The 19,500-nt window shown below is 37.8% G+C and overlaps 1 protein-coding gene across 1 annotated transcript in view; it reads right to left on the minus strand.

The window, feature by feature from the left end:
* Positions 1 to 14,966: 14,966 nt before the first annotated feature.
* The window catches only part of LOC121326150 (malonyl-CoA decarboxylase, mitochondrial-like), a 31,515-nt gene continuing 26,981 nt past the window's right edge, over positions 14,967 to 19,500 (minus strand). Inside the window, exon 5 of the mRNA XM_041269337.1 lies at positions 14,967 to 16,360. Within this exon, the coding sequence (XP_041125271.1) occupies positions 15,827 to 16,360 (534 nt within the window). The 3' untranslated portion in view covers positions 14,967 to 15,826. The remainder of the gene's footprint in view (positions 16,361 to 19,500) is intronic.

A 19,500-nucleotide genomic window follows, 5' to 3' on the forward strand; every position in this document is an offset into this window, starting at 1 on the left:
ATCATTGCCAATGGATTTAAAACTAATTCATTGCAAAGGAACAATTTCCATAACCCAGCAGAGTAGGTTATAAGAGAGTGATGGCATGGGAACTGATGCCTTGTGCCCTAGAACACAGTAGAGTTCAAACTTTACATTATCTCCACTTGGATGGAGCCAAGCTTTAGAGGCTTCAGAAATATCCCTCGAAACATAAAGTGACACCGACAACAGGGAGGTTGTTATCTCCAAGTGTGACCTTGTCTATAGCCAGGCTTCTGTGAATCCATCAAACATCCACACCTCCACCACTGCTATTGAAACCTGCAGGGCTGTTTCTGACCTAACAGTGGTGAGAGCCCTGTGTCCTTAGGTCTTAACAAAGTAAATAATGGAGATCAAATCCTAATTTGGAACCATAATCTGACCAGATACTTTATAAAACACAAACCACCTTGTGACCAGCCAAAAAAGCTAATGTGCAAACAGCTATTGAGGGATAATGGTATTGTCTGCATTCAGGGGACATGAGCCTCTGTGACGGGGAACTGCCCCGTCTATATGAATATGTTTGGAACTGGCAGGGAGGGGGTTAAATTTCTCTCTGCCAGAAAAACTTGTGAGAATGTGGCTGGAGCTCTAATTGAATGATTATTGATTAAATGGGCTCCAGCCACAGGGGATAAAAGCCAGGGGAGAGGCCCTGGCTAGAGGTGTGTATTTTTTGTTTGGGAGTTTGTTTTGTGTTGGAGTTTTGTGTTTTGGACGAAGAGTGTCTTGTTTTTAAAAAAGACTTGGAACCCGACTATTTACTTTGTAAGTTCACTTATTTCTGTTTGAACCTCTTTTCTGTTGGTCCTTGTGCCTATTTATTTGATTATTTTTGTTTAATAAAGAACTTTATTTTTTTGACTTTACATTGTCTCTGAGCCTCAGCCCTCTGTCATCCTGTCACAGCCTCATATACATGTAGCTGCCATTCAGTCCCTCAAACATAGGCCGCCCAAATTATACATACCCTGTCTTGCAATTGGATTTGGCATCTCCCTGGTGTGGGATATGTTCAGGGTTGGGATCAATTCCTGTTTTTCAAATCCAATTCCCTTTTAATCCTAAAGGTGCCCTTATTCATGTTTTTTTTTTTTTTTTTTTTTTTTTTAATTGCTCTTATTTAAAATCGTTCTTATCCATTTATTTTACTTACTACTTGCTCTTAATTTACTCATATTTTTACTAAAAATTTAACTGCTCTTGGTTGAAATTGTTCTCAAACTTAATTATTTACTGTATTTATTTTCTCTTGTTTACTACTGACTATTTTATTTTACAACTGCTCTTATCTGTAATGTGATATTTTGTAGCAACTGCAAGTTGCCCTGGATAAGGGCATCTTCTAATAAATAATAATAATAATCATCAATTCCAACACATCATTGATCAAAATTGCAATTAGCGGTATTCTGTTAAAATGAACTTCTCACAGTGGCAACAAATTACTTAAATCAAAGTCACTGTTAGTCAGGTAAATTATGTCTGTAATATTTCAATTCAAATTACAGTAGTGCACCAATCCACTGCACCAGAATTGTGTGTGAATATTTTGAAGAGCATTACTTTGTGTATTTCTATGGCTACCACAATCCCCAGATTACAATTCAGTTGGGCGTGGATCTTGATGATGCAATTTGTTATCACAATCCTCTGCTTGCCTCTTTTTCATGACTGGACAAATTCCCACCTTCCAACCCCCTGTGGACTTTATCCCAAGTTTCAAGGTCACAGGGCAAACTGTAGTCCAACCCTATATTAAATGAGGACCTAATAAAGTGTCCAGACAGTGCAAGTTCTCAAGCAAGCTTGCTGCGGTTTAGCCGAATGACAGTGAGAAAAAAAAATTTGTTCAGAGGTTTAGTATGAAGGATGGATTTATTAAAAGACTGTCACAGAGACAACTGCAGTGGGTGATGTCAGACCAGAAACAGGAACCAACACAAAATAAACAGAGAGGTGGAGTTTTGGGGAAGCTGAGCTGTGGTCAGCATTTAATAATTGAACAGACAGAAAATAACAGGTTGTAAAGACAAACAAAACACAGCACTGGCAGCCAAACCAAAGAGACAAACAAAAAGGACTACACAGACAAACACGGTAAGCTGCTATCATGATATCTATTATTACCTGTGTCTCCAATACCATTCTCCACTCACCGAACACACAACCCCAAGTGAGTAAAAACATGCTGCTTTTATGCAGCTGTACCGAGACTCGATTGCTAATCAATCATTCAATTGGAGTCTTGGTACAACGGCACGTGAATTAATGAAGTGCAATTCCCCGTGCTCACATATTATTACATTTTACCTGCACGTGAAATGCTGTGCACTCCTCGTGCCTAAATACAAATATACATTTTAAATCACTTGTGTTACACAGACCCATTTATATCCTGTGTACCAATGACTATACACCAACATTAACACACTACACATAACATACAACACAAATAAATAGCCCAGGGGCGGGGCACGTTTCCACAAAGACAAAAAAGCTTTTGAGGGGTTTTCTGCACATCACCTCCAGTGAATTTATTTTCAAATGGTTCTTTCCATCCATGCAGATGGGTAATTGGGGCAGCAGGGTCTGTTCATACATGCTCATGGCAGTACTTTACTATTGTCTTTCTCCCTTTTGTCTTATCATTAAATAAATTACAGAAAGAGAGAGTAATCTGTGTGATTCCTGGCTTCATTATCAAGTCCTCCATCTCCCAGAGATTAAACAAAGATCTTCACTGCAACAGTGGGAAGAGAGAAAGACTGCTTCCGATCTTCAGGATCTGAACTCAGGCTTTTCAGAACTCATTATTCTATATTCTGAATTCCCTTCTCAGGGGAGAACAAAAGTGTTGATCTCTCCTATTGCTGGACAGTTTATTTACCAGATATTGCACCCCAAAGACGAAGGAAATGCAGATGTTTACTTACAAAACTGTTTTAGACAAACATTTTGATGTGAAGACTTTATTATACCATATACAGCCAACCTGCCACATTGACCCATTAAGCAAGGCTATGGGAATTGATTGCAATATTCTCTCTACTCTGCATAAACAGTTGAGATTGATTAATTAATACTTTCCGCACATTGTATAGCAATATTCGTAATTAATAAGTAACATTTTTCATTTAGAGCTTTCTAAATGTGTGCGTCTCTCTTCGGCTGTTATGAGTTATGATCAAGATGACTTATGCTAATTTAACTTCAATCACCAGATAAAATGATCAAGATTTAAATACAGTTTCTATAAAGCCCAGAATGTGGTTTAGGTTCCTAAAATCATTAAAACAGCAAATTGTAATAAATACATGGTGGACAAGACATCACATTTTTACAACGCATTCTGCTAAACAGCAACAAGCTTGCTTGAGTACTTACACTGTCACTTTATTAGGACCTGTACCTAATATTGTGTTGGACTGCCCCGGCAACAGTCCTGGCATGACATGGCAGAGACTCCACAAGGTGTTGGGAGGTGCCTCGAGGGATATTAATCCATTCAGTTATTAATGTTACCTAATAGGTGCAGAGAGGTATGCAGAGGATTATTTTAATTAATATGAAACATTTAGGAAAGATTTACTTACTGGAATGATCTTTTACCAGAGTAAACTTTTAAGTGGTAACATAATCTGCATTGACAGTACTTGCAAGGAGAAGAGATTTTATATTACGCCACACGCTTGGTTAAGGAAATCCGTGTTTTCAAAACATGATATCATTTAGTTTTGCGCTTGCTCGTCATTGCATCTTTCCCCACCCCTTCCATAGCCATCATTAACCAACCAGTTCATTCTCCCACTGACTGACATGCTTTCAGCCAGTAACAGGCTTTGACCCAGAACACATTCTTGAGGTGAAATGACCTAGGAAGTGCAAGTGCAACAGATATCTTGTTTAAAAAAAAAAAATTTAAAAAAAAAACGTGTTTCTTTCAAAGCTGCACTTTTGCGAATGGAAGTTCAAAACAGGTAAGATTGATGGAATAATTCTAAAAGCTACATTTACTTTAATATTATGAAACAATAATTGATTTAGAACCTGATTTATGACAAACGGTAGAACACATGAAGCACCTTCCTACCGTAGATCTGTAGCACTTCAATCAGACAGACAATGTGATCCATTTCAATCCTTGTTTATACTAAAGCCTTTCTCCCTTTCTTTAATGATGAAAAGGAGACATTATTATAATTATCAGATTATAATTAAAAACTAAAAAAAAATAAATAAAAACAAATGAAAGAACGTCCAAAGATTTTTTAAATGTATTTGTTAGTAGTATATAGAAAATAGAAGGTAAAATGTTATAATCAAACAAATGCGTTTTTAAATCCAGGTTCATTATATTTTTATTTATTTTATTGAAATTATCTTGGCATTTCTGCTTCTCATTTTTTTGCTGTTTATAAAAACATCAAAATAATAACTTTACTACTCAAGTCTCATTGAGTTATTTATAGAACACATTCTAATCGAAGATAGTGGACTAGCAGGCTGCATACGTGGTAATAAAGCTACTGTAGTAAAAACAGCAGCAAAAATATTAATTGGGTCCTTCAAAAAAAAAAAAAAAGGAACTTAGAATTTTTGCTACCTTTACAATACACTTTTTTGCACAATTGTACAGCTAAGCTTGTACACAACTCATGAACCAGTTTGTTTACATTCTCAAATAAAAGTTTTACTTGTAAGGACATGCAGTAAGCATTCTTCCCTAGATACCTAGCTGCCATTATGTCAGTCTGGGAGCCAAGGCATTAACATACTTTGTGTAAGAGAAAAAAAAAAAGATTCAATAGGATTTCAAGAGAGTACATAATTTACAATGTCCATTGTGTGCATTCCGTATTTCTCCCTTGTTTAGTTTTATTGGGGTAAACTTGTCAACATTCTCTGTGAGAAAGCTTTAGAGAGTACCAATAACCTCTGACTGACATTTGACAGTCTTCAGTAGAAATTATGAAAGAGGAACAGTATTGTTTTGGAAATACTGCTTTGCAGTCAGGTGTTTTTTGTTTATTGATTAATGTTTGACGGCAGAAAAAATAAAAAACAACAACCAAAAAAAGTAAAGTGTACACAAAGTTACAGAAAACAGGGGTAAAACTTATCCTTATTAACCACTGTCTTATACCAGTGTAAAATTGGTTGTAAAAACAAAGCAAATATGTCACTTACCTGTAAGAGTTCTCAGTTCCAAAACATATGCAGGCTTCAGGATGTCCTGGAAGAGAGGCTGACTACCAAATTCTTTCCTCACCTGCAGTGCAGCCCAGGGCTGATTACTTGCAAGGCCCTAATTAATCCTGGATGCAGCTGGAGAGACACACAATGGCTGGAGCATTTCAAGGGCTTGGGCGTTCTTGGCAAGCCCCGTTGTCCTAGGGAGGGAGAGGAGGATAGTGCACTAAACAAAACTAGCAATAAAGTTAGTGACATTAATTTAATAGCTTCATTACATTGTCTTAGTTTGTTGTTTTACTGTTCCGTTGCATTTTGATGTTTACAATCATTGTGAGTGTTGGCAGGTCACTATTGATCTGTATTGATCTTAGATTTGAGTTATATTTCTCTATGTCATAGGATCTTCTTGTCTACATTTGCTATGCTTTCATATTCTACATGCTGATAGTTGCATATATTTTCCTTATACTAACATGATCTTCATATACTTGGTTCATGTAATGTTTTTGCCTCTTTATGTACCATGAATATAAAAGCCAACATCTCTAACAGTGCACATGACGAGTACATTCAGAGTGGATAAGAGGCAGGGCTGATCTCCGTTCTGCAGGATCGGTAGCCTGCCCACCTCTGCTCTGGATTGCTCGCTGTAAAAGCGATTCTGGCTTTACACTTGTGAGATCAAAGACACTCACATGTCCTCAGAACATCTGTGCTGTGTGGGATCTCGCTACGTTGAGGAGAAAAAAAATAATTGGACATTCCAAATCGGGGGAAAATAAATAAAAATAATAATTGTTGATTCTAAATTAAAACAAACAACAAATGCAAGTATATTGTACAGTGTGTGGATAGTACAAAGTTGTGCATGATCAGGTTTTAATTGAATGGTTTACGGTGTATGATAAAGATAGTTAAATATAAACATATGGACATTATTTAAAATACTTATTAAATGGGATGTGTATAAAATATATAGATAGTTCCTTTGAAACTTTGCTGATCATCTGTTATCTGTCAATCAGGATCTACCATGTTCTATTCACCAGAAAGCCTCTTCTCTTCTACCCGTCTTCAGTAATTAGCATCTTCATCCTCTTCACACTTAATGCAATATTCTATACTAAAAATCAGCAAGACATTCGGATACTGAGGACAAAAGCAGTTCCCCTTTAAAGTGTTATTGTTTACTTTTACTTGTAATGTGTTTTGTCCTTACCGTACAGCACCACTTGCTGCTGGAAAACTAACACTGAAAAGGTCATGTTTTGGTAAGGAAATTAAATATCTGCACACCTCTAGTCTTTCTTTCTTTCTTTTGCTACAATATACAGGTAGCTCATCCATAACTATAACACAAACATGGCAGAATAATGTAGCATCTGTAATATTAAAAGAAATGTCTTTGACAAATGTTCCTCTCTTACAGATTTCCCTACAGGCAGGCAAACCTTTCCTTGGATTCTGAGCAATCAGGCTGAGACTGTTTGGCCTATGTTCTATTCATTTCCTGCTCATAAATGATGGCAGTTCTTATGAAGGCAAATCCCTGTAGGTGAAATGCAGAATTCTTTGGAATGTAGTGGCGGTGTTCAACCAAACAATGCTTTTGGGGGCCCACAGTCAATCAAGTTTCTTGTCAGGGATCCTATATCAGGTAATGCCTGAAGACATGGCTTCATTGAGGTATATAAAATACATCTTGCCGTGTTTGCTCGCTTCACGAACTCGCCTGGCGTATGTCCAATCTATTCTAGCACAACAGTGTCGCAGTTCTGAAAGATCAAAAAGTGGCGCAACAATAGAAAAAAATCATTATTTAAAAGAAAGGGAATGAGATTGGGAACCGAGTTACCTTAGCAACCATTTATACACTGTAGCAGGTAAACATAAACACTGCGGAATGAATACTAGCAGGGAATAGAGGGGATTGCTGAATGCAAGCATCCAGCAGTGACAATAGCCTTTGCTTTTCAACCACATTTCACAGCCCCATTTCCCCATTAATGTTTTTTGGCATCTCAAAACAGCTGATGGTCTGCTCATTAACTATAGTCGATTATATATTATAATATATGCTGAAGCTTTATCACTCTATCAATTTAATAATTCATATGGATACTCACATTGTCAAAAGTGGTTAAATGATGTCAAATGAATTACTTCACTATTAGTTCCCTGGAAAAACTAAGGAGGGGGGAATCTCAGGAAATATTGTTATGCCCTAAAATTGTGCATTAATTCAACCAAAAACCCTGAAAGGACCTTGTATTTTCTTATTTTTTAAAACCTTGTTTGGCCTGTGAGTGCTAAATTACAATCCTATTACCTGGGTTGTTAAAGTAATGATAATACCTGTCATAAGAAGTAATCAGCAATGTCTTACTTCTTCAAGAAAGTAATCAGTAAAATCTCTGCATGTTACAAACCAATTAAATAAGAATACAAGGGAGGTTGTAGCCATAATGTTCAGATCCCTATCCCTACTTATTGCATTGTTGTGTGGATGAATCAATTAATTAATCTGTCACTCATTATATTAACGCCACAAAATAATAGCTACTTATACATGATTGCATGAGTTCCGACAGTAAGGAGAGCTGGTTAATGCAATTAAACCACAACAACCGAGTAATCCTGCTAACAAATGAATGCTGGTGTGTGCACAGCAGATCCACACAGAAAGGCTACACTGTCGTCAAATCAGGTTCTTCCATTCGCCTTCCCTTGTAAGACAGTCAAGAGGATTTAAAATAGATGCTGGATAAAAGATACAATGATGCTCACTCCTTAATAAGCACAGCAAATGGATTTAAACTCTGTAATAATGATCTTAATGTACACATTTTGTTATGTATCTAAGCAACAATTGCCAACTTCAAAAAACACTGCTTTGGGAGAAGAATTATTATTATAAATCTGTCAAGACTGTAATATAAATGCCAGTCCTATGACTGGCACTTTTATTAACAGCTTTACAAAAGTAGGATTTTAGGGTGATTTTTCTCCTCAAGTGGGTACAATAAGGCAGGAATACACATGATCTTGTTACAGCAGACTTAAACACAGTCCTATTGGAACTGGTTACCATTTAAATCTGCCACAACCACAAAGTAAACACATTTCTATCATAGAACCCACCTCCCATATCCCCATAACTGACCTCCGATAATTATAAATAATATTTCATTTCTTTATTACATTTCCCTTTTGTGCAATAATTGGGCTTGGTTCTGGGCTATGTTTCTCAAATATTGAGTTAGTAAAAGCGTATATAAATTGATCATTAGTTGGCTTTGAGCAGCAATATCTACAAAAAGGAATCATTCATCTCCTTTTAAAATCGTAAAGTATTCTCATGGTTCCAAAAGCCGACAAGTATAAGATGAACATTGTCCCTGCTCTAAGACTGCCTATTCCTCTTACTCTGTACCAGCCATTAAAATGTTGTTATTTCGTGTGACGTTAGCCTCTAGATCTGTTCAGAATAATACAAATACCCAACACTTTTTGGCAGATTTCACAGACCCAGATTAAAACTAGTCTTGGATTACTTTACCTAAAATAACGCGAGTAATCCAGTATTATTGAGAATCAGAGGCTTTGAATCCAGCCGTTGGTATTTTGGGCTGTGAAAAGGTTTTTATTGAGTAGGTGACATAAAGGGTTTTGGGATAATCCCTGACCTGCATTTCTACTTCTAGTGTTTTTTTTCCTTGATTTCTCAAACTTGCCATTTATTTCCTGTATGTATTTCTCGATTCCCAATGACACTCAACAGTGCAGTGGAACAATAGCATTTGGCATGCCAAGTCCCAGTAGGTGTTACTTTGTTTAATTATTGAAACTGCTTTGTTAAATTGTCTCTATAGTCTCTCTCTGTATGCAAGGTGTCTACAAAATTGCCCAAACTTGTCAAATGTTTTTAGGTTTAATGTGAATGTAGGCTGAGTCAGCATCTGCCAGAGATCAAACCAAAGATGACAACTGCATACCAATGAACCATCTGATTTTGTAAAATTCAAACACAGGGGAAGGGTCAGTTTGTTGTGAAATGATTAGAAGGAAAGCAGAAGGTAACGGATTCCTAAGGACCTGAACCCCTTGGTTGGCAGTAAAATGGGTGCATACCGTAGGGTTGGACAGTAACGAAAATATGTAGCAGTGGTGATGACCTTTTTATCATTCAATGACCATATTTATTGTACTGAAAAGTGAGTAATCAAGACAAAACAAATTATTGACAATATCACAATCATTGATTATTGTTCCAAACCTAGCATAGCGTAAAACCAAGGGGCACATTGTCACACATCATAGAAGACAAGTGATCAGTCTACATGTGCTCAGAAGTGCAGTGTATTCTGGCAGCTGCTCAATGTCAAACAATAGGCACAATAACACTGGAAGCAGATAAGAACATAAGAACATAAGAACATAAGAAAGTTTACAAACGAGAGGAGGCCATTTGGCCCACCTTGCTCGTTTGGTTGTTAGTAGCTTATTGATCCCAAAATCTCATCAAGCAGCTTCTTGAAGGATCCCAGGGTGTCAGCTTCAACAACATTACTGCGGAGTTGATTCCAGACCCTCACAATTCTCTGTGTAAAAAAGTGTCTCCTATTTTCTGTTCTGAATGCCCCTTTTTCTAAACTCCATTTGTGACCCCTGGTCCTTGTTTCTTTTTTCAGGCTGAAAAAGTCCCTTGGGTCGACACTGTCAATACCTTTTAGAATTTTGAATGCTTGAATTAGGTCGCCACGTAGTCTTCTTTGTTCAAGACTGAACAGATTCAATTCTTTTAGCCTGTCTGCATATGACATGCCTTTTAAGCCCGGAATAATTCTGGTCGCTCTTCTTTGCACTCTTTCTAGAGCAGCAATATCTTTTTTATAGCGAGGTGACCAGAACTGAACACAATATTCAAGATGAGGTCTTACTAGTGCATTGTACAGTTTTAACATTACTTCCCTTGATTTAAATTCAACACTTTTCACAATGTATCCGAGCATCTTGTTAGCCTTTTTTATAGCTTCCCCACATTGTCTAGATGAAGACATTTCTGAGTCAACAAAAACTCCTAGGTCTTTTTCATAGATTCCTTCTCCAATTTCAATATCTCCCATATGATATTTATAATGTACATTTTTATTTCCTGCATGCAGTACCTTACACTTTTCTCTATTAAATGTCATTTGCCATGTGTCTGCCCAGTTCTGAATCTTGTCTAGATCATTTTGAATGACCTTTGCTGCTGCAACAGTGTTTGCCACTCCTCCTACTTTTGTGTCGTCTGCAAATTTAACAAGTTTGCTTACTATACCAGAATCTAAATCATTAATGTAGATTAGGAATAGCAGAGGACCTAATACTGATCCCTGTGGTACACCGCTGGTTTTTCCTCTAATCAGCACTTTCTGTGTTCTACATGTTAACCACTCCCTAATCCATGTACATGTGTTTCCTTGAATCCCAACTGCGTTCAGTTTGAGAATTAATCTTTTGTGCGGGACTTTGTCAAAAGCTTTCTGGAAATCTAAATAAACCATGTCATATGCTTTGTAATTATCCATTATCGATGTTGCATCCTCAAAAAAATCAAGCAAGTTAGTTAGACACGATCTCCCTTTCCTAAAACCATGTTGACTGTCTCCCAGGACCCTGTTACCATATAGGTAATTTTCCATTTTGGATCTTATTATAGTTTCCATAAGTTTGCATATAATAGAAGTCAGGCTTACTGGTCTGTAGTTACCTGGTTCAGTTTTGTTTCCCTTTTTGTGGATCGGTATTACGTTTGCAATTTTCCAGTCTGTCGGTACCACCCCTGTGTCAAGAGACTGCTGCATGATCTTGGTTAGCGGTTTGTAAATTACTTCTTTCATTTCTTTGAGTACTACTGGGAGGATCTCATCCGGCCCAGGGGATTTGTTTATTTTAAGAGCTCCTAATCCCTTTAACACTTCTGCCTCAGTTATGCTAAAGTTATTTAAAACTGGATAGGAACTGGATGACATGTGGGGCATGTTGTCAGTATCTTCCTTTGTAAAACTTGTGAAAAGTAATCATTTAATATATTTGCTATTTTTTTTCTTCCTCTACGATTTTGCCATTTGTATCTCTTAAACATTTAATCTCCTCTTTGAATGTTCTCTTGCTGTTGTAATATTGGAAAAACATTTTGGAATTGGTTTTAGCTCCCTTAGCAATGTTCATTTCTGTTTCTCTCTTGGCCTTTCTAACTTCCTTTTTGACTTGCGTTTGCAGTTCTGTGTACTCTTTCTGCGTACTTTCTTTTTGGTCCTTTTTTAATGCTCTGTAAAGTGCCTTTTTTCGCTGAATATTTTTTTTAATTGATCTATTAAACCATTTTGGCAATTTAGTTTTACATTTAGATTTGTCTACTTTAGGGATATAATTGTTTTGCGCCTCTAGTACTACATTTTTGAAGAACAACCATCCTTCTTCTGTGGGTGTTTTCTCTATTTTACTCCAATCTACTTCTGTTAGTCTCTGTTTCATACCTTCATAGTTTGCTTTTCTAAAATTGTAAACCTTAGCTTTAGTCATTACTTTTGGGGATTTAAAAAACACTTCAAATGAGACCATGTTGTGGTCTGAGTTTGCCAGTGGTTCTCTGACCTCTGTTTTAGTTATTCTATCTTCGTTATTTGAAAAGACTAAATCAAGGCATGCCTCCCCTCTAGTCGGTGCCTTGACAAATTGTGTTAGGAAGCAGCCATTTGTCATTTCCACCATTTCTATTTCATCCTTCGTGCTACCCACCGGGTTTTCCCATTTTATTTGGGGGAAGTTGAACTCCCCCATTAGTATGGCTTCTCCTTTGCTACACGCATTTCTAATGTCATTGTATAACAGATTATTTTGCTCACTGTCTGAATCTGGCGGTCTATAGCATGCTCCTATTATTATGCCTTTTGAATTTTTGTCTGTTATTCTGACCCATATTGATTCGGTTTTATTTTCTTTGTCCAGGTTTAACACCTGGGCTTCAAGACTGTTTCTTATGTATAGCGCTACCCCTCCTCCTCTTCTGTCCTGCCTGTCTTTCCTATACAGTGTATACCCACAAATATTATATTCGTCCCCATCACTCTCAGACAACCAAGTTTCTGTAACACCTATCACATCATAGTTACCTGTTAGTGCAGTAGCTTCAAGTTCTAGAATTTTGTTTCTGATACTTCTAGCATTTAGATAAATACATTTAATGGTTGTCTTACCTGAGTTGTTGTTCTTGTTTTGATGCGGTCTCCCTTCTGTTTTTTTTGTTGATTTCTCCCCCCTTCCTTTCTAGTTTAAATGCTTCTGAACCTGCTCGAGGATCTTTTCTCCGAGTAGACTAGTTCCCTTGTTATTTAAATGCAGTCCATCCCGTCTATACAGATAGTCCTCGTTGTAGAATGTGGTCCAATGATCAAGATAGGTGAAGCCTTCCCGTGTGCACCACGTCTTCAGCCATGCGTTTTGATTAATTATTTCCAGCTGTCCATATGGTCCTTTGCAAGGTGCCGGTAGTATACCAGAAAATACCACAGTTTTGGTTTTCTCTTTTAATTTCCTTCCTAGCTCTCTGAATTTGTTTTGCAGGGATTTTGGTCTGTCTCTTCCAATGTTGTTTGTACCGATGTGGACGACTACTACCGGGTCGTCTCCTGTTCGTTCTAGGAGCCTGTCCACGTTCTCAGTGATGTGCTTGACCGAGGCTCCCAGAAGGCAGCACACTGTTGTAGTAAGGGGGTCCAAACTGCGAATTGAACTTGCTGTGTTTCTCAATATGGAGTCCCCAACAATCATGACCTCCCTTCTTTTTGCTGTCTGGTCACCACTGTCAATGGGGTCCTGGATGTTGTTCCTTTCATTCTCTTGTTGTTGGTTCTGCTCATCAAAATTCTGAAGTGACTCAAATCTGTTGGTTGTTTTGATTTCTAGTGGTTGTGTTTGACGAAGTTTCTTTTTTTCCCTGCTTCTGCCTACCTGAACCCAGCTGTTCTGACCTTGGTGGCTTTCAGTCTGTTAGGGGTGATGCAGACTTCCATGAATTGTGGGTGTGCCAGTTCCTCAAGATCCTGTTGCTGTCTCACTTCTTCCAGCTCCATTTCTAGCATACTTACTAGTTTATGCAAATCCTGGATCGCGCGGCACTTTACGCACACTTGGTTTAGCTCCGCTGGGTTTTCTCGGATTTCCCACATCAAGCAGGTGTCACAGATTACTGGCTTGAAGACCATGTTGAGGGTTTTTTTTAAGTTTAGTTTCTTCTGCAGCTGTCAACCTGCTTTCAAACTGCTTCTAAACTGCTCTGTACTTTTCCACGCCTGTACTTCTCCCACTCGCTGTCGCTGGGAAGACTGCCTCGTTTAACTGCGTTGTTCTGCTGTGCTGTTGGCTCCTCCCCTCGCCCATGTCTCAGAACGGCGCTGAATTTGAATCAGCTACTCCGAGTTTCAGCTTGTTTGTTTTCAGAAAAACACACGCGGCTGTTTGACTTTGAGCTGCTGCTGTGTTTCCCCAATGTTCTCTGTTTTCTGATTAAAGCAATTCAAGATGCAATTTCTCCTTTCTGCTTCTAAACTGCTCTGTACTTTTCCACGCCTGTACTTCTCCCACTCGCTATCGCTTCCACTAGGTAGTGAGCAAGCTGAATCAACCAACAAAATGTTGTTTTCAACATGTACTGAAGGCTTACTTTTACGTTTCACAAGAGCTGTAGTGGTTTATATTAAAGATCTATCTATTCGCTACTGTTTAAATCATTAAAATAGCTACTGTTATGGTTCTTTCTTAAAACGATAAGTTCCTTTCTCAGAAATCAAGATCTCCCAGGCTGTTCACAGGAATCTATAACTGGTACTGATTTCTCCATATAAAAGCCTACTGGCTCAGAAGTCTCTTTTGAACTTCTTTTTTTTGTTGCATTATTTTTCACCACTGCTTCTCAAATTAACCCAACATTCCTTTAAAACAATTTTCCACCACTGTTTTTTATAAAATATTATTTACTGGAGCTTTACAGTCATCTTCAATATACCTTTTAAGTTTAGCTTTCGTCTGACTGCTGATTCAATTAACACATATTTATATGCCTTTTTGTTTTGTTTTTTCTGTTTACCATTACAGAGTGCATCTATAAGGCATAGTTATTTGTTAAAGTTTAAAACGCTGAAAAAGCTACCACGCCACTTTATTAAGACCTGTCTGCCTCACTGGATTTGACCTTGATCTGGTGTGAGGCATGTTCTCCTGGCATACCCTGGATCTCTTGATTATTCTAGAAGGCTGAAATAAAGTTTACAAAAGCATGGTTGTGTATCAAATCCACTCAATGATGCTGCACTTGCTCTCTGAAAGCCATGGCTACATTCAAGATGATAATGTATCGTACCAGAATTGTGTATGCAATCGCTGTCTAGATCTTCTGTCTTCCACTCTGTATCAATTGCATGAATTATTAATGACTGAATGGATCCTTCAAGTCACGTCCCAACTCCTTATGGAGTCTTTGCCAAGCTGTGCTAAGACTGCGATCAGGGCAAATGCTGGTCCAAACCGATACTAGGTACAGGTCCTAATAAAGTGCTGGTCTTGTAAAATGTTAACAATAGAATAAAAACAATATTTGTATGAAAGGCAACCACTGGAGTGTCATTAACATCTGCTAACATAGAATTCACAAGAATCTGAAGTGTTGGAGAATAAAGAAAACAGACATTCCAAGAAAGTGTATTTCACATAGTACAGAACCTGCAGCTTTAATGTGAGTTGTCACACATATGTGAACAATAGTTCAGAAGTCACACTTTGTAACTGTAATACATCCTCCCAATTAGTTTTATTAAACAATCACCCCGATGAATGAATCTGAATGGCATTTATTTCAATGGGTAATACAATGTTTTCTCAACATTTTCTTTCCCCAGTTAAAAGAAAGGAAATTAGTGTAATGGCAGCTCACGTATCGCAATGTTTAGCCCTGGAAGACAAAACATGTTATTACACTCACTTATGATTCTTTCAGTCCGCTCCAGTTCATCACCTTCCTTTCCAACCAAGTCATTATTGAATTGATCAGTCTTGTTCCTACCAGGCCTTTAAATGTTTAACTAAACCCAGGTGGGTGTTCAATTAAATCATGAATTAGTATGCAGCTTTCATGTTTTTCTTTTTTTAATTTCAACTTTCCCTTTGCAATTAATGTGGTTATGGGTTCTGTTGATTCAATATTGAGTATTTTTTCTGTCTTTACCTATCTGTGAGTTTGCCTGTTAAATTGTAGTTGCCCAAGACTTCCCAATTCCATTCAAATCATGTGACAAAATTTCAGCTTGGCTGGTCCCATCTACTCCCTTCTCTATGTGTAAAGTAGATTGGGCCACCAGAAAGGTCACATGATTGAAATGACAAAGTCTGATCAATTCCAGGCAGTTATGATTCTCAAGACTAGCTCAAATCAAGCTCCAACAAATTACTAAATATGGAAGTATCAAGAACCACTCAGAGTAAATGCAGATATCAGAAAAAGACATCATGAAAATATGCCATTTGAAGTCTTAAACAGGGGTGTACCAGTAACCCAAGTTACTTAAAGCTTGCTGGCTTTTTGAAACTGCAAAACCAAATTCCGAATCTGATCTGAAGCTTCGATTTCCTTTGTCCTCAGGTACCTGCCGCTGTTGGAGCTTGTGTCCTGCAGGAAGTATCTGTAGTTTACCATCATCCCGCAGGAGGCTGAGAGGCCCCGGGGGCTGGTGTCGGCTTGCCAGTTCAGCCTCCACATGGTGGCTCCGTTCTGCAGGTGGAAGTTGGCCACGGGGTTGAGAGCGTATCCACGGTGCTTCTCTCCGTACAGGTACCAGGCACAGAGCCGCATGAGCACTGGTTCCAAGGCCTTTACAAGACGCCCCGAACTCACCCACTCGTTGGTGCTCAGGAGCTTCCGCATGGTCTCGTACGCTCGCCCCCCAGTGATCTCCTCGATGTCCCTGAACTCCACGTCTGACAGGATCCGATTGCTGGGGCCTTCCTTCCTCTGCTCGTTCAGCAGGCCGAGAAGCCAGTTCGTGAAGCCAGGGATGGGAGACAGGCTGGAGAACTGGTTCAAGTGAGGAAATTCTCCCTGGAATTTAACAGGACAACATGTATTAGATATGGCATTTTAAAGAAAAGCTGATGAAACAACCTTGACTAAGGGGTTGATTTAATCAACAAATACCCAGCCAAGAGACGTCACAGCTGTTTATTACTAGAGCATTTTACAGCACTGCAGGGGTCACTCTGGATTGCACAAACCGTGGTTATTCAAGGATTAACTCAGTTAATGCAAATCAGGGGTATTCCTCAATACTATAAAATGCTCTAATAAATTCTAGCTGTGGCTTATCCTGGTGAGGCTAGTCAAACTGACTTCAATTCTCAAATGCAGATCACCTATAGTGTAATATTCAAAAGGGACCAATGTTGTGTGTTATGACCTTCTACCACTTTTTAAAAGAACCCATCGGATATCTTGCAAGAGACAGAAACAACCGCTACACCGAACAGATGAGTGACGAGTGGCATGTTGTTCTAAGACAACCCAGGATCGCATGATGCTCATACTGGAGGCACAACTAGCTGTAGTATTAAGCACTCCTGAGCTTACTTTTGTGAAGTTTCCATGTGTTTCTCAGATTATTTAGCAATCAAGCAGACAGAATCTCTGATTCTCAAGCAGAATCTCTAATTCTGAAGGTTGATGGATCTTCCTTTAGACCAGGGAATAAGGCATGTACTATGCTTTCTATGACCTTGAAGGGCACAGGAAATGTTCTGCCTGTAAAGCAATGCCTCCTGATATCCAGGGAACGGAGTGATGGATATAGATTGCCCTGTGCCGCGATCACAGAGTGAAACTAGAAGGCGGTTTCGGCTCATCTCAGATAAAAAGATATACCACTGGCATACTGTTGACTCTCTGATGAATATCACAGTCCACTAAACACCATCGCCTATGGAACAGCTGTCTCTGTGTTGTTTTGTTATTTTTTTCTTTCAAAATTTAAAAACACAGCAGTCTGCAGACACACACCTTCAAAAGCTGTCTTCTGTTCTCTTTTTAAAAATGATTCAAGCCTGATTCATATTTTTTTTAAACATGAAATCTGTTTTCTCCCTTGATGAAACAGTCACCAACTTTGCATATTGATCATTTATAAGAGTTGTTGGGTGGGCATGCGGTAGGCTATTGGTGAACTGGGGTTACTATGTTTGGAATTAACATATATAGTAACATTTCTATGACGTTTGTTTTCTTAAATTGCCAGTTGGGACTGAAAGAAACAATAAAAACGTAATTACGGTAAAAGATATGCACACATGTTTAACCAAAATTAAAACTATAGGGATTATAGGGATTGCTATGTACATGTCTAGATGGTAAATCACAGAAACAAAAGTGTTTCTACGGCTTAAAACTCCCCCTAGTTAGCTAAATGATAACTAACATGAGTGTCTAATGCACAAATATTGTATTTTTTTTATGTATGGTATCAGATATCCAAATCAATGTACTGTATTGTCTGTATATCTGTCATTTTCTGCATGGCTGTGGATGAAGACACTGAAGGGGACCCCAACCTCAAAATTCTATTAGTAAGCCTAACTATTCACTAGTCTAAACTCAGACAAGAACATTGTGAATTAAGAGAACACATGGATGTCAACCTCTTAACCATCCAATGCAGAGAGCAGGCTGTTATAATGTGGAACCGATGGGGCAAATGTGGAATGTCACTGAGTGCAAGTCACAGCTGATGGAATTTGAAATTTGACATATAGGGACATTTGGCAGCCTCCATTTACAATTATCCATGCTGTGAATATGCGATTTAAATGCTTTGTGGAGGTTTTAAACACTGTTATTTATAAAAATTAATAATTTGATTTCTAAAGATGGACTTCTGTCGCTGTGCTTGTACTTTTTAAGGCAAGCTTCTCGTTGTTTTTCACAGAACTGTTCTTTCCTACAGGTTTAGAAATGTGAAGTGCATTCGCTGATTCCACTGTCCGTGACAAAGAGAAATGCATGCAACCTGCAAGTAAGTGGGAATACAATACACAATACAGGTGCATTAACTATACTCTAGTTACACATTTATTACATTCTGTACTACAGGTTTTCAACACAGCATTCTATGATATGGAGAAAAACTATTTTAAATGTGTGCCATTGCACTATTCTGTCATTAAACATACAACCAATATCAATAGGTGACTAGTGATTACTTTGGCTGTCCAGCAAATTTCTACAGCCAAAGTACATGCAATGCTCAATTTATTTTAGATCACAAATGTTTGCATTGCCAAAAAACTTTTTTTTTTTTTTCCCAATTCCCTTTATACACACCAACTGGATTTATCTTGTGTAAACAAAAGAACCATAGGAAAGTTTTTTAAAAATAAACGTAGCTTTTTTTTTAATAAACCCATTCAAAACTCCTGCGCATTTGGTGCTTTTCACCAGATTTTCGTTCTGCAGCTATATAATGTTGGTCCACTCAACGGCAGACAATAAAGTACGGGAAGTTAAGAGGATCAAAACAGAGGACTGAGATTAACGTGTTATTAGGTGTTTTAGTTAATCACAGAAGCTAACTGTGATTAATTGATAGCCTATGTCAGGCAAAAGCATCTTTCTAATTAGACTCTGAGTCTCAAAACATTCTGATATTGCAAGAGCAGAATGGAAGAATCTAGGGCACAGCTAAATGCTAGAAGCTAGAAATCGAACTAGTTTTGATTACACTAAGAAAAAACAAACGCATTTAAATAAATAAGAAACCTAATATAATAACATTAACTAAATGTGTGAGCAGCCCTAGATTTTAATATTCAAGGTTGCATTTGCTGCTAATTAAAAATTAACCTCTTGCCTTCTGTGTATATCAATAAAGTAAAATAGAACTACAGTTTATAAGAGATTGCTATATTGACATATCTGAATTAGAACTACATGTTACAGAGTCATTTAAAGTATAAACTGTAACTCTAACAATAAACTTGCTGTGTTAATGTAACTAATGTTGAAACCTCGTTCTCACCCGCTTTTAAGTAAGAGAAGTGTTGAAAATGATGGTCAGCAATTTAAAAGCCAAGATCCTCTCTATAATGAGCAATCTCGTTAATATTAACGAACCGAAATACCTTTCGGATGACTGAAGACAGGTGTTTATCTTACAATAATCACTTTCTATATATAACAGAAATTAATTAGAACCT

Source organism: Polyodon spathula, chromosome 13 (genome assembly GCF_017654505.1).
Source record: "Polyodon spathula isolate WHYD16114869_AA chromosome 13, ASM1765450v1, whole genome shotgun sequence".
NCBI lineage: Eukaryota > Metazoa > Chordata > Actinopteri > Acipenseriformes > Polyodontidae > Polyodon > Polyodon spathula.